Source organism: Conger conger, chromosome 7, assembly GCF_963514075.1.
Source record: "Conger conger chromosome 7, fConCon1.1, whole genome shotgun sequence".
Taxonomy (NCBI): domain Eukaryota; kingdom Metazoa; phylum Chordata; class Actinopteri; order Anguilliformes; family Congridae; genus Conger; species Conger conger.
In genome coordinates this window covers 42,134,489-42,149,031 of record NC_083766.1, presented here as the reverse complement: position 1 = coordinate 42,149,031, position 14,543 = coordinate 42,134,489, and the positions used below count along the sequence as shown (strand labels likewise).

The following is a 14,543-nucleotide window of genomic DNA, read 5'->3' as shown; positions in this document are numbered from 1 at the left end:
GGCGAGGACGTAGTCAAAAAACAAACGATGGTCACAAAACAGAAATCAATAATCAATGGTCGGTAAACAGGCGTGGATCGTAACGTGTAATCAATGGTAGTAAATGCTCAAGCGTTGCGTGGTAAACAGAGGCAGACAATTTCGCAGTGAACAGTTGCGCGACTGGGCTATAAATGCGGGTGTAGACAGGTGTAGACAATTAGTTAGAGCGTAGCAAGGAAATGGAAAACAGGTGCGATGGATGACAAGTTTAACAAGGAGATTAGTAATCGTTAGTAATAAACCTATCCTGCCCTAGCATTAGTAAATTAGTAAATGACATGCACGAGAAACGTAAGGTAACATGAACACATGATTAGTTTGTTAGTTTCTACCCAATCCTGATCTAGCGTTAGTAGTTTTAGTAAATAGACAAAGGGAAACAATTAGGGAGTGAATGACAGAAGGAGAGAGAGAGAAAAGACGGAACGCAAGGTTTGCGGAAAAACATGTAAAAGTGTATGCATAAACCGTGACCAGTTAACGTAACAATAAACATAAATCAAAACATGACACAAAGCAAACTAAGACGATAATCACTCAACATAACCAGGTAATAAAATCGTATGAAAACATAACTAGACATGACAAGAAAATAAATCGTAACGAAACATAACTAAACAACATGACGAACCTAGACTAACATAATACATGATAAGACAATACAAGACTAAAACAAATGAATAAACATAAAACATGGCGAGACAGACCTGAAACGTGACAACTAATCTTATTAGGACATTAGCATATTGAATTAACAATGTGGCTGTCAGGGTTGGGAGGTAGTACCGGTTGTGGCCACCAGGGGATCCTGGTGCTCATTAGTGCCAATGGGGTGTCTACCTCCAGAAGGTATTTAAAACCCTCTTTGACCAGCGGTCGACGCTTTAGTGTCCACTGTTCGCTCTGGCACAAAGCTGGTAAGCACAAGGTAGACTCAGTGATTGCTGAGTCAGGTAATGTGCTGGTTTGGGTTTCTGATACACTTAAAAGAAAAAGGTATGGAAGGTGTTCGGTTTGCGAGTGTGTGTACACTGCTGACGCCTTCCTAAAGGTTCTTTGTTTTCTTTCTCTTTTTATTTTTCGTGCTTGTGTGAGCCTGTAGTTGAGGGACGTTGTCCCAGGTAAATGTATTTTGGTTTGTGCGTTTTCCGGAGCTGCGACTCACGGTTGTTTATTTTTACCTAGTCTTTTTTACTAGTTTGTACTTTTATTTTGGGATCCCCGGTCTGGGGTTACAGGGCTCTCCTTTTAGCCCTCATTTTGGTTGTGTTATTCGCCCTGGTTTTTAAGGGTTGCTTTATTTTCCTTAGCCGTTTTTTGGGGCCATTTTCTTTATTTGATCGGAGCTGTCTCCGAGTTGTGTTCCGTTTCCTCTACCTCCCAGGGTTTAGTGGCGGACACGTTCGCGTGCCCGCTTACAAGGGATTACCCTGAGTCGCGCCTGGCTCTCTGCCATTCCTCAACCTCATAGTGGCTTAATGCATGTTAGCTCATTAATTTACACCAAACTAGTACATTTAGGTAACTAAATGTTAACAGATAATGTTAGATAAGTTAAAGTTATCCAGCAATAAGACACAGAGGCTCCATATGCTGTGGAAAAATAGATGTTTATTTGATAGATATAGCCTAACATCAGCAAGTGATTTGTATTCTGCTCGGAGGTGGTCTTGAAATTATTACATTACATTACATTATTGGCATTTGGCAGACGCTCTTATCCAGAGTGACGTACAGTTGATTAGACTAAGCAGGAGACAATCCTCCCCTGGAGCAATGCAGGGTTAAGGGCCTTGCTCAAGAGCCCAACGGCTGTGCGGATCTTATTGTGGCTACACCGGGATTAGAACCACCAACCCTTGCGTGTCCCAGTCATTTACCTTAACCATTACGCTATAGGCCGCCCCATTATGATATCCAAAAGAAACCTAAATTGTTTCTAACCACTACATGGCTCAAATGAATTAATGTTATGTTACTGTTAACGTTATAGCACCAGTCAGCTAAGCTATCTGTTCCTATTAAGGAGTACCACTCTTATTAGCTACAGACTAACTTGCTCTGTGTGGTTATTGCATAGGCTATTTGTGGCTTTATTGATCAACTTATTCAAAATTGGGATATATTAGGCAACAAGTGAACAGTGAGTTCTTGAAGTTCTGAGCGAGGTAAGGATCTGAGCGAGTTCGCCCAAAGCTCATTGATGGGCATGGTGAGCGAAAGCTAGCCCGTCTGGTCTGATCTACTGTAATGTAATGCTGGCTATGAGAGAAAGGTGTTAGAACACAGTGCATCGCAGCTTGCTGCGAATGGGGCTGTGTAGCCGCAGATCAGTCAGAGTGCCCATGCTGACCCCTATCCACTGCCGAAAGCGCATATAACGGGCATGTGAGTGTCAGAACTGGACCATGGAGCAATGGAAGAAGGTGGCCTGGTCTAAAACTAGTCAGATCCATGGAGGCCCCACCTCGCAACTTACAGGACTTAAAGGATGTGCTTGATGGGTCAGAGCTGTTTTGCCGACTTGAGGGGGACCTACACAATATTAAGCAGGTGGTTTTAATGTTGTGGCTGATCAGTGTATACACAGCACATCAATGTATATATTGTTTACTAGTCACATATAGAATAGATATAATAGAAACAGATGCTTTCAAACAGGCTTCGTTTGGAATCGTTTGAAGCCTACATGAACCATGTAACCACCAACCACCAACCCTCCATTGACACAACTCCCTCTTTCTGTGGCTCTGCTATGCTTTCATTGGTTGTGAGTGTGATAAGTCACTCAGAACAAAACCAAACTGCTTAGCTTACATTCAGTTGATTCATTGTATCAGACATATCATAAACCCATGAATACATATCATGAAATGTTTACGAGACATGTTGGTAAAACTGTGAATGCAGCACAGCAGTGACAATATGACACTAAGTCACTCCTTCTTGTGTATTATTGTATAAATAACTGAGCATTTATTCTGATAGACCAAGAAATGACCATGTGTAGCTATTTAGTTTGTTTAATACGAAGTGAGCCATGTAAGTCATTTTACATTTACATTTACATTTTTGTCAGTTGGCAGACACTTTTAATCCTAAGCGACTTACAAGTGCATAGGTTCTACCACAAGTCAAAACATCACATCCATAACTAGGAAAATACACATGGAATGCTGTTCTAAACATATAGTCGTCATCATAAGTGCCTTTTTTTATTTTTTTGGGTAGACGAGGAGGATAGGGATATCAGAAAGGGGGGGCGGGGGAAATCAGGAGGGAGGACTAAGGTAGAGTTTGAAAAGGTGTGTTTAGAGTCCACTGAGGAACCAGAACGGAAAACAGGTGTGAAGATGCAGCTCGACCGCCAAGTGCACGTAGAGAGGGCTGCAGCATTCTGGACCAGCTGGAGGGGCTTGATGGCACACGCTGGGAGACTGGCTAGGAGGGAGTTGCAGTAATCCCGGCGGGAAATGACGAGCGCCTGGACTAGGAGCTGGGTGGCTTTCTCCGTCAGGAGATGACGGATACGGCGTATATTATACAGAAAGAACCTGCAGGTTCTGGCAGTGGAGGATACTTGTGGAGCCAGGGTGAGGCAGTTATCAAGAGTCACCCCAAGATTATTTGCCATATAGGAGGAGGAAACTACAAAGTCCTCAACAGTCAGTGAGAGGTCGATTGACGGGGAGGACTTAGCAGGGATGTAGAGAAGCTCAGTTTTGGCAAGGTTGAGCTTCAGGTGGTGGGAAGTCATCCACGCAGAGATATCAGCCAAGCAGGCAGAGATCTGTGTGGTGATTTGGGTGTCGGGGGGGAAGGAAATAAAGAGTTGGGTGTCATCAGCGTAAGAATGATAAGAAAAGTCATGGAAAGAGATAACCGAACAAAGAGACATGGTGTATAGCGAGAAGAGGAGAGGCCCAAGAACTGAGCCCTGCGGGACTCCAGTGTGTGGGGGGTGAGGGTCAGAGACTGAGCCCCTCCAAGTCACCTGGTAGGAGCGACCAGAGAGGTAGGAGGAAAACCAAGTGAGTGCAGACCCTGTGACACCCATCCCAGACAGCGATGAGAAAAGAATCTCATGGTTGACTGTATCGAAGGTGGCCGACAGGTCGAGGAAGATGAGGACAGAGGAGAGGGATTTGGCTTCAGCAGAGTGGAGTGCCTCACTGACTGCGAGCAGGGCGGTCTCAGTGGAGTGGCTACTCTTGAAGCCAGACTGGTTGGGGTCATGGAGATTGTTCTGGAGAAGATAAGTGGACAGTTGGGAGCAGACCGCCCATTCCAGAGTTTTAGCGAGAAAGGGAAGAAGAGACACAGGCCGGTAGTTGTTCAGGGCAGAGGGGTCAAGAGTAGGTTTTTTGAGCAGGGGAGTGACTCTGGCCCTCTTCAGGGAAGAGGGTATGGTGCCGGAAGAGAGGGAGGTGTTGATTAGAGAGGAGAGAAAAGGGAGAATGTCATTGGATATAGATTGTAGGAGGGGGGAGGGGAGAGGGGATGGGGTCAAGAGGACAGGTGGTCGGGCGGTGGGATGTAAGGAGTTTCAATGTGTCAGAGTCAGAGAGGGGAGAAAAGGAGGCTAGGGAGTTGGGGAAGGTAGGAGTGTCAGCGGGGGGAGAGGGTTGGGAGAAGGAATTGCGAATGGCGTCGACTTTCTTTTGAAAGAAGGAGACAAAGTCATCAGGATGGGGGGGGTGGGGGGGCCAGAAGAGAGGAGAAGAATGGAAGAATGGAGGAGAATGGAAAGATGATAAGAGGGCATGGAAGGAAGCCATATCTTTTCCATTTTCTCTCCGCTGCCCGCAGTTCGGTTCGGACAGCTCGTAGAGCATCAGAAAGTCAAGGACTGGGGGGGGAGGCCCGAGCTAATTTGGTGGTGAGGGGACACAGAGTCAAAGGAAGATGAGAGGGAGGACATGAGAGTTGTAGCAGCATCATCGGGAGACAGTTGAGAGAAAGACTCCGCGGATGGTGGGGAGGAGAGGATTGTAGATGAGAGGGTGGAGGAAGACAGGTGGCGTAGGTTCTGCCGACAGGTGACAGTGGATGGTGGGAGAGATGGATGGGTGTTAGAGGAGAGTGGAAGAGAAAAAGAGATGATATATGGAGTGGTGTTACAGAGAGGTTGGTTGTTGTGCAGCTCCTTGTGAAGATGAGGTCAAGAAGGTTGCCTGCTTTGTGGGTGGGAGGGGAAAGAGTGAGGGTAAGGTCATGAGAAGAAAGGAGGGAGAGAAAGGTAGACTGGGTGAACTCTGAGTTGAGGTTGAAGTCACCCAGGAGGATCAGGGGGGTGTCATTGACTGGTGAGGAGCTAAGGAGGATGTCCATTTCATCCAAGAAGCTCCCCAGAGGACCCGGGGGGCGATAAACAACAATAATAAACAGTTTGCACGGCAAAGTAACAGAAACCGCATGAAATTAAAAAGAGGAGAAGGTGAAGGATGAGGAGAAGACACTAGATCTCCATGAGGATGAGATTAGGAGACCTGTGCCACCTCCTCTGCCAGAGGTTCTGGGTGTGTGGGGAAAAAGAGAAGACAGAGGAAAGGGCAGCCGGGGTGGCTGTGTTCTCTGGTGAGAGCCACGTTTCAGTTAAAGCAAGAAAGTCAAGGTCGAGGTGGGAGGCATAGGCAGATATGAAGTCTGCTTTCTGGACGGCGGACTGGCAGTTCCAGAGGCCACCAGCCACACAGAGATCAATACCAGCGGATCTGGGAGGGAAGATGAGGTTTGAGATATTCTGCCCATGTTGGCGGGAAGCGAACCTCCTACCTGGCTGGGACCTGGGGAGAGGAGAGAGGACAGAGATGGGAAGGAAACACATGGAGGGAACTAGGGAGGACAAGAGGAATACTACGTAGTGAAATGAGGGCAGGCAGCAAAAACAAAATCAAACATCAGGCTCTCAGACACCCGTAGATAGACACCCTCGACTTTGTACGCCTGCGACTTTGTACGCCGAGGCAAGCAGCCGAGGCTGCCGCACCCAGCTGCCGCTGGTGCGCTACACAACTGCTTAAATAACACTGACGCTGAATACAGAAAATGCTACCAACCCACTGCACAACAGTAATGCACACTAATGTTCAGGTGTGCCAGTAATTATACCCTAAGCAGGGTGCAAACTATTGGCTCCTCCTACAACAAAAGCTGTGGCCTGCCAGCCAGTAAAAACAATAGCCTAACTCAATAGCCTAGCTCACCTGAGAGAAACAAACACGTAACCCAGTTTCACTGTAATCTAAATTACAAAAAATTCTGTTTTAAAACAGAAAATAAATTGCAGTGGATATTTGGCCAAATAATCAAAACTGTGATACAAATAGAAACCTGGTAAATCCACTTGTAAAACTTGTGTAAAACTGTGTAACAAATGTGTAAAACTGTTTGAGTGAAAAATAATATTGAGCAGAAAGGTTAACGGGGCTGATCCTGAGGAAGATCCTTCTTCTAATGTTACATAACATGATATCAATAAATATGCTAGTTTTCCCCTCTATTAAAACAGACATTTTCAGTCTGCAAAAAAATAATCTGAAAAATCATGAAATGCAATAAATAGCGCCAATAAAGTGCCAATAAACAGCACTTATTTCTAACACAACAAATTTATCCCAGCCCCCTCTTCAAAAGCCACATGGAAAGATTAACAGCTTTTGAGAATCAATGACTTAAAATTAAATTAAAATAAGTGGCAATTCAGAGCTTATTTAATTCACAACAAAATAATGGACTCCGGGGATTTCCTAAACCGCTTCAGATTTTAAGCATTAACAGAGAAAATTAATTTAGGCATAATGGAGGTGTCACAATGTTTAATGCACATGCGCCCTTCCCTTCTCTCTGCACAAACACAGATAGAGCAAAATGGAGGGATTTGCAAAATGGTATGAATTACACAACCCCCTACATGAGAAGCAGCTACATTCTGAAATCTGAAAGTTATGTTGCACTAGGTCTCTATTATCCTTACAATACACATTCTGTGTTAATTTCAGTGACAGGCAAAGTTGTGACTGCCCCACACTCAATATATATTAAGGTCCAAATGCATTGTGCATTGGACTATAAGTCTCTTAAGCCCCAACCAAAGAGAGGGGAAAGTATCTGGGGGAAACTGGATCTTTGAAACTGGCCACATAGTTATCCTCACTGGCTTCATTATTCTCTCCCTCTCTCTCAACCTCAGATGACATGTGCTGAGTGCTCTGGCACAAAATGGTTGTGTTTGGGGTGAGCATCCACCAGAGTGTTACTGCACATAGAGATAAGGAACAATAGTTCCAAGATGGATCATGAATCTATTACGATGCCCAACTCTGCTTGGAAGACGGAGAAGGGTTGGGGACAGGTTTGCATGCAGGTGAGATTTACTCTAGGACGTAATCCCAGAGTGTGCTGTGCTGTCATGTCTCTGCATGCATATGGACTATTAACGATGGTTGGTAGTGAGGATGGTGTTGTTATCCCAACTGATCTAGCATTAGTAGATTAGTAAGTAGACAAGGGAAATTGAAACAATTAGGGTGTGAGTGACAGAAAGGGAGAGAAAGCAGGAATGCAAGATTTGCAGAAAGACACGAAAAAGTGTATGCTAATCGATGAACAGCACAGCATAACATGAAACATAAATTGTGACATAACAAGTTTGCAAAACAATGACAATAAACTATATAACATGACATGGCAAGACTAGCAATTAAATCGTAACAACAACTAAACATGAAACATAACATGACATGAAACATAAAAACGTGGTGATACTAGACTAACATAATACGTGACATGACAATAACATAACCAAGACAATAACTAAACATAAAACATGACATGACAAACATGAAATGTGACACTCAAGTTAAAAAGGTTTTTTTGGTTCGTCCTCTTGGAAGCGAATCCTAACTGTTGTAACATAGTTTGACTCCAGTGTTAAGTGTTAACATTATGTGTAGTCTATTATAATCGGGTTCCAGATTAATTTTGGTTGTATTTTTTCCTGTGACTAATAAAGGTACTAGCTAGCTAGTTAGCTAGCTTCTAGGTACGAGGGTTTCTTCGAGTTACAGCCATTTCGCAACCTTAGCTGATTATACCCAGATTTATTCTGCATCTTGTCCTTCTTCCGTGTCATAAGACGTTAGAAAGTTAAGACCTGTCCAGTCTTAACTGTTGTGGACAGGTCGCCTAAATTGTTAAGTGCCAGGCTACCTAACAATACCTAACAATAACGTCAACTGCAGTAATAACTATAATAAAGGGATTCCAGATAAATTCATTCATTATCCTAACCCGCTTATCCTGAACAGGGTCGCAGGGGGGCTGGAGCCTATCCCAGCATACATTGGGCGAAAGGCAGGAATACACCCTGGACAGGTCGCCAGTCCATTGCAGGGCACACACACCATTCACTCATACCTACAGGCTATTACATAGACTCTTAAAATTTAGACTCTCCAATCAGCCTAACCTGCATGTCTTTGGACTGTGGGAGGGAACCAGAGTACCCGGAGGAAACCCACGCAAAAACACGGGGAGAACATGCAAATTAGAACCCAGGACCTCCTTGCTGTGAGGCGGCAGTGCTACCCACTGCACCATCCAAGCCGCCGCCAAAATCTGTGACATATAAAATATAGATCTAGAAGATGCACTGAAATAATCTTTGCAACAAGAATCAAACTATGTCCACAGAACAAGAAAAAAAATCTAACAAATTATTATTAATAAATATGAATGAATGATTAATGCAGCCTAGCAATAATTAAGGCTGGGTATTTGTCACTGAAATGACTTACAAAATAATTGATTAAATCAACCATGTGAAGCAGTGGGAAGTGACTGAAGTACCATAGTGACAGTAATTGAAGTTGCCGCTGATGAGAAGGCTAAATGCAATGATATGCTGCTTTTAATCGCTTTTGTCCATTGCGGAAAGAGTGTCTGTTTGTTTTGATTAGTTATCCTCCAAAGTTTGGCCTGCTCTCGCGGAGCGGCATAATTGGCTTGCTGTTCCAAAGCATGGACATGGCAGGCTTAGCTGATCGCTGCACAAGAAGCACCTTGGACGCCTTGGAATCACGGTCATGAGCATGAGATGAGACGGCTTGAAGAAGGTGTGTCGCTCTCCTTCGGGCCGCCAAGGGATGGGGTGTGAGTGGTGTATCTAACACTAGCCCTAAATTGGATTAGATGGGGTACAATTGGCTACCAAATTGGGAGAAAATTTTCTCCTGCACTGGATATGCTTTTACATGGCATGGACATCGCCACACGCAGTGAAGATATTCAATACACTAAACACCTGTTTTAGCTGTGCCGTTTTATCTGCCTTTTTCACAAAATGTAGCTTGTAAACCCTTGTAAATAAGATGTTAATTTCAGGCAGACTCCGACAGCACCAACACACTCTGTAAAGTGTAAAGTTCCACAGGTGGGAAATAAAAACATAAGGCAGGATTACTTTATGCGTGGGACAAAATTGGAACCTCTTTCAGGTTCTAGTCAATGTGCTGTAGCAGTAAAAAAGAGATAGTTAAAAGAAGGGCAATAAGATTCATTCCATGTGTAAAAGATGCCTAATCTGTTCTGGGTGATTTAATTGAGGCATTTAAGGAAGTAACAAAGTGAACTACGGGAAATTCTTCAGAGTGAGTTTGTTCAGCTGAATGAGAGGGCATAAATGTAAATTCTGCACAGACATTAGGAAGTATCTTTTCACACAGAGTAGTCACTGTGTGGAATAGCTTGCCATGACACGTAGTAGAGGCAGAAACACTGGAAGCTTTCAAGACCTGCTTGATACGTTGGGTGCTAAATGCTTATTTAGCTTTTAGGCAAACTTTGCAGAAGGTACACTAGTGGCCTGTTCTCATCATTAAGTTATTTCATGGCCCTACCTTTCACAGTGATGTACACACTCTGGCTCCTGAACAGCTTTGGCTGGACCAACACGCTGCAGGTGTACTCTCCCTCATCCATGTCCTTCTGGACATCTGACAGCCTCAAAGTGCCATTGGTCTCAAAGGCACACTGGCGGTGATTGAAGGGAAGCAGGTTGCCATTCTTGTGCCACTTGATGGAGTAGTATGGATAGCCAATGACATGGCAGTGAATGTAGGTGTCCCTCCCAGCTATGGCCGTGAGGTTTTTCATTGGCCGGATCCTTGGAGCCCCTTCAATGAAACATAAGAGATAAGACTCTTGTTAAAATGACTTTGAGAATGGGGTGTTTACTTGAGAACAAAGCACAAAGGTTTAGCAAGTCTGCCAACCACATGAATGTACACTCAGTGAGCACTTTATTAGGTAGATCTGTACACCAGCTTGTTAACCCGGTTGACCGGGCCGGTGAGAATTAATCAACTTTACATTTTGCCGTGTTATTCTTGTTATTCTAAAATTTTTATTTTCGGGTTCTTGTACTGTGGTCGTCAACAGTACGTCAGACAACCCCCGGGTACTGAAATCAAGCCACAGTACACTGTGGAGACAGTGAAGCATGGTGGCGCAAAATCATGGTATGGGGATGTTTTTCAGACTACAGTGTTGGGTTCGTATACCAGGGATCATGGATCAGTTTGAATACATCAAAAGACATTATGTTGCCATATGCCGAAGAGGAAATGCCCTTGAAATGGGTGCGTTTGATTGGTTGGAGTAATGCGGGCCTAAAGACGTCTTAAAACTTGATTGGCAGGAGTAGACTCGGTGAAGAAAAACTTTGTGGATAAATTTGCACATCTTGCTATGTCTCAGAAATCTACAAATGAATGCAAGCAATTCTGCAGGTGTCAAATGTTACATAAATACACATTAAGTCATTGGCAAATCTTCCAAAAAATAATGTGTGTCAAGAAATTTTAATGTAGTATTATTACATTTGTCTGCCCAGTAGAGATTTGCAAAAACAGAATTTGTCAGAAAATATCAGTGAATCTCATTTCATAAGTTTATATGTATTTATGTGATCCACTTACAAAATAGATGAAGGTACTAGATTTAAAACGTTAAGGTGTTGAAATTATATTGAAAAGGTATTGAAAAAGGGAAAAAAAAACCATGGCAACCAAAAATGCAACTCACTGAAAACTTTGGAATGTACAAGCTTTTAATTAAAGGGCCATGGGGACAAGAAGGCAGTGGCGTCTCGTGAGCACAGAACTTTCCTTTAAACCAATCATTGATCTCAAACTGTTTTCTTTAATGTTCCTTGATTAACAAATCTGACTAATCAATCGGGAATTAACACATGGCTTCATCACATTGTGTTGAATGATAAATACAATTTACAAAAATCTGTTTTAATCACTAAGTAGTGGTGGAGACCTCCCCTGATTTTCCTTGAATAGGCTATCAATACAACGATTAATTCACAAAATACTCAGTGCCATCAGATATAGCCAGCTTTCCCCAATTAGGTATTATTTAGTAGCCTATGCCTTATGCATTTCATTATATTTGCATTACAAGTCATTCACATTTTATCAACATTATTTGCGGACACCTATAGACTTCTTTCTCCACAGTCCGCACGGAAAGTAGACTGGGGTAGAAATGATCTGCAATGCGTAAACTGGTATAGCTGGTCATTCTGAGCTCACTAGACGCCACTGCAATAAGGCCACGTCCATAACAGGGGGAAAACAGATTGTGCAACTCATTAACCTTAATTTAAATTGTATTTAAATTGTAAAAATGGCATCACATTATTAAAAGTAGCGCTACATCATTATGGCAATATTTTCTTAAGAGATTAATTTAATTCACAGGTTCATTAGGTATACATCAAGAATAAATAGGAGGACCATTACTGCAATTTGACATGGACTTGAGAAAGCAATGGGATTATGAAGGAATGAAACTGCATAACGAGCTGAACCATTTACAGAACATGACAAAGGAACTGAAGATGTAACTCAGAAAAGGCAGGAAAATATCAACACAAAATCACAAAATAAAGTCTGAAGCAACTGAAGGGGAAAAAACAGAACAGAAACAGAACTAAACAGAAGTTTAGTTAGGCACTTTCAGTAGGCATAAAGCATGCATGAACTTCAACAACCAAAAGGAGTTATGTGTGTTTTTTTGAGGAGCTGATCTGACAAGCACCTCTTACGTTTATTCGAGCCTGGTAGGACACCACTCCCGCTGTGTTGTTGCAAGTGCACCGGTAGACACCCCCGTCCCGGACCTGAGTATTGGAGATGTTCAGGTAGCTCAACACATTGCCCTCGCCAAGTATGACCACATCCATTTGATGGTTAGGATCCCTCACAACCGGATCATCGTCCAGGGTCCAAGTGACGATGGGCAGGGGCGTCCCCTTCACATTGCACACCAGTGAAACTACCTTGTTCGGGTTGACAACCTTCTCACTAAAGGCAGACAAGATCTTTGGTGTACCATCTGAAGGAAGGAAAGGCATCCAGTTAAGTGATGGATCAGTGGCACAGCTACAGGACAGCTACCTCCTAAACTGAAGGCACCCTTGATGGCTACTTATACAGTGCAGTCCTTAAGTATTTGTATAGTTGTACAATTTATGTTCTTTTGGCTCTGTATTCTGTAGGATTTCACTTGGTGAAAAAATATGCCCTCACCAGTGTTGCCATTTAGTGATCTACAACCCCAAAACAAAATATTATATTCTGGGAGCCTGAGTTCCTCAATTTCAAAGTAAAAAAATAATAATAATCTGTGTCTCCCTTGTCTATAAACTGTAAAGATTGCAATGTTTTTGTAGAGATAGATGAATTGTGGATGATTCAATCCTAGATTAACTAATCAAACCAGTTCTGATAATGTATTTAGGTAATTACATTTGTTTAATGTAAATGTGTTTTTGGCACCATCAAGTGGTGAGCGCTGAGAACAGAGAGTAATAATTAAGAGTGACGTGACTTCCCAAGAGCCATTAGTCAGGCATGTAAGAAGTGTTCATGGGATGTAAAATATTTGATCTGTTCGATCCAGTAAATATCCAGCAAATATCTGCAAACATCTTCAGCCTTTTGTTGCATTGTTGGTACATAATCATATGTTTGTTTCATCTACAATCATAATTCATTATTTCTCAGAGATGTGTTATGTTATGTTCATTGTCATGTTATGTTGTAATATGTTACCGAGCTATCTGTGTTCACTGAATTCATGGCATAGCTAACTTCTACAGTAATAAATATTTCATAAGGATATAAATACTAATAATTACTTGTGATGAATACATGATAGTGATTGTAAAAGACAATACGTTAATAGATTAAATGTACAAGTAAAAGAGAAAGTAACCTTAGTTCATGATATATTTAGTTACAGTGGGGCAAAAAAGTATTTAGTCAGCCACCAATTGTGCAAGTTCTCCCACTTAAAAAGATGAGAGAGGCCTGTAATTTTCATCATAGGTACACTTCAACTATGAGAGACAGAATGGGGGGAAAGAATCCAGGAAATCACATTGTAGGATTTTTAATGAATTAATTGGTAAATTCCTTGGTGAAATAAGTATTTGGTCACCTACAAACAAGCAAGATTTCTGGCTCTCACAGACCTGTAACTTCTTCTTGAAGAGGCTCCTCTGTCCTCCACTCGTTACCTGTATTAATGGCACCTGTTTGAACTCGTTATCAGTTTAAAAGACACCTGTCCACAACCTCAAACAGTCACACTCCAAACTCCACTATGGCCAAGACCAAAGAGCTGTCAAAGGACACCAGAAACAAAATTGTAGACCTGCACCAGGCTGGGAAGCCCGAATCTGCAATAGGTAAGCAGCTTGGTGTGAAGAAATCAACTGTGGGAGCAATTATTAGAAAATGGAAGACATACAAGACCACTGATAATCTCCCTCGATCTGGGGCTCCACGCAAGATCTCACCCCGTGGGGTCAAAATGATCATAAGAACAGGGAGCAAAAATCCCAGAACCACACGGGGGGACCTAGTGAATGCAGAATCTGCAGAGATCTGGGACCAAAGTAACAAAGGCTACCATCAGTAACACACTACGCCGCCAGGGACTCAAATCCTGCAGTGCCAGACGTGTCCCTCTGCTTAAGCCAGTACATGTCCAGGCCCGTCTGAAGTTTGCTAGAGAGCATTTGGATGATCCAGAAGAGGATTGGGAGAATGTCATATGGTCAGATGAAACCAAAATAGAACTTTTTGGTAAAAACTCAACTTGTCGTGTTTGGAGGAGAAAGAATGCTGAGTTGCATCCAAAGAACACCATACCTACTGTGAAGCATGGGGGTGGAAACATCATGCTTTGGGGCTGTTTTTCTGCAAAGGGACCAGGACGACTGATCCGTGGAAAGGAAAGAATGAATGGGGCCATGTATCGTGAGATTTTGAGTGAAAACCTCCTTCCATCAGCAAGGGCATTGAAGATGAAACGTGGCGGTCTTTCAGCATGACAATGATCCCAAACACACCGCCCGAGCAACGAAGGAGTGGCTTCGTAAGAAGCATTTCAAGGTCCTGGAGTGGCCTAGCCAGTCTCCA

At 42.9% G+C, this 14,543-nt stretch overlaps 1 protein-coding gene across 1 annotated transcript in view; it reads right to left on the bottom strand.

Moving 5' to 3' along the window:
* Positions 1–14,543, bottom strand: part of LOC133133289 (cell adhesion molecule DSCAM-like) — a 221,422-nt gene that overhangs the window by 72,105 nt on the left and 134,774 nt on the right. Inside the window, 2 exon segments of the mRNA XM_061249396.1 lie at positions 9,942–10,217; positions 12,154–12,450. Coding sequence (XP_061105380.1) covers positions 9,942–10,217; positions 12,154–12,450 — 573 coding nt within the window.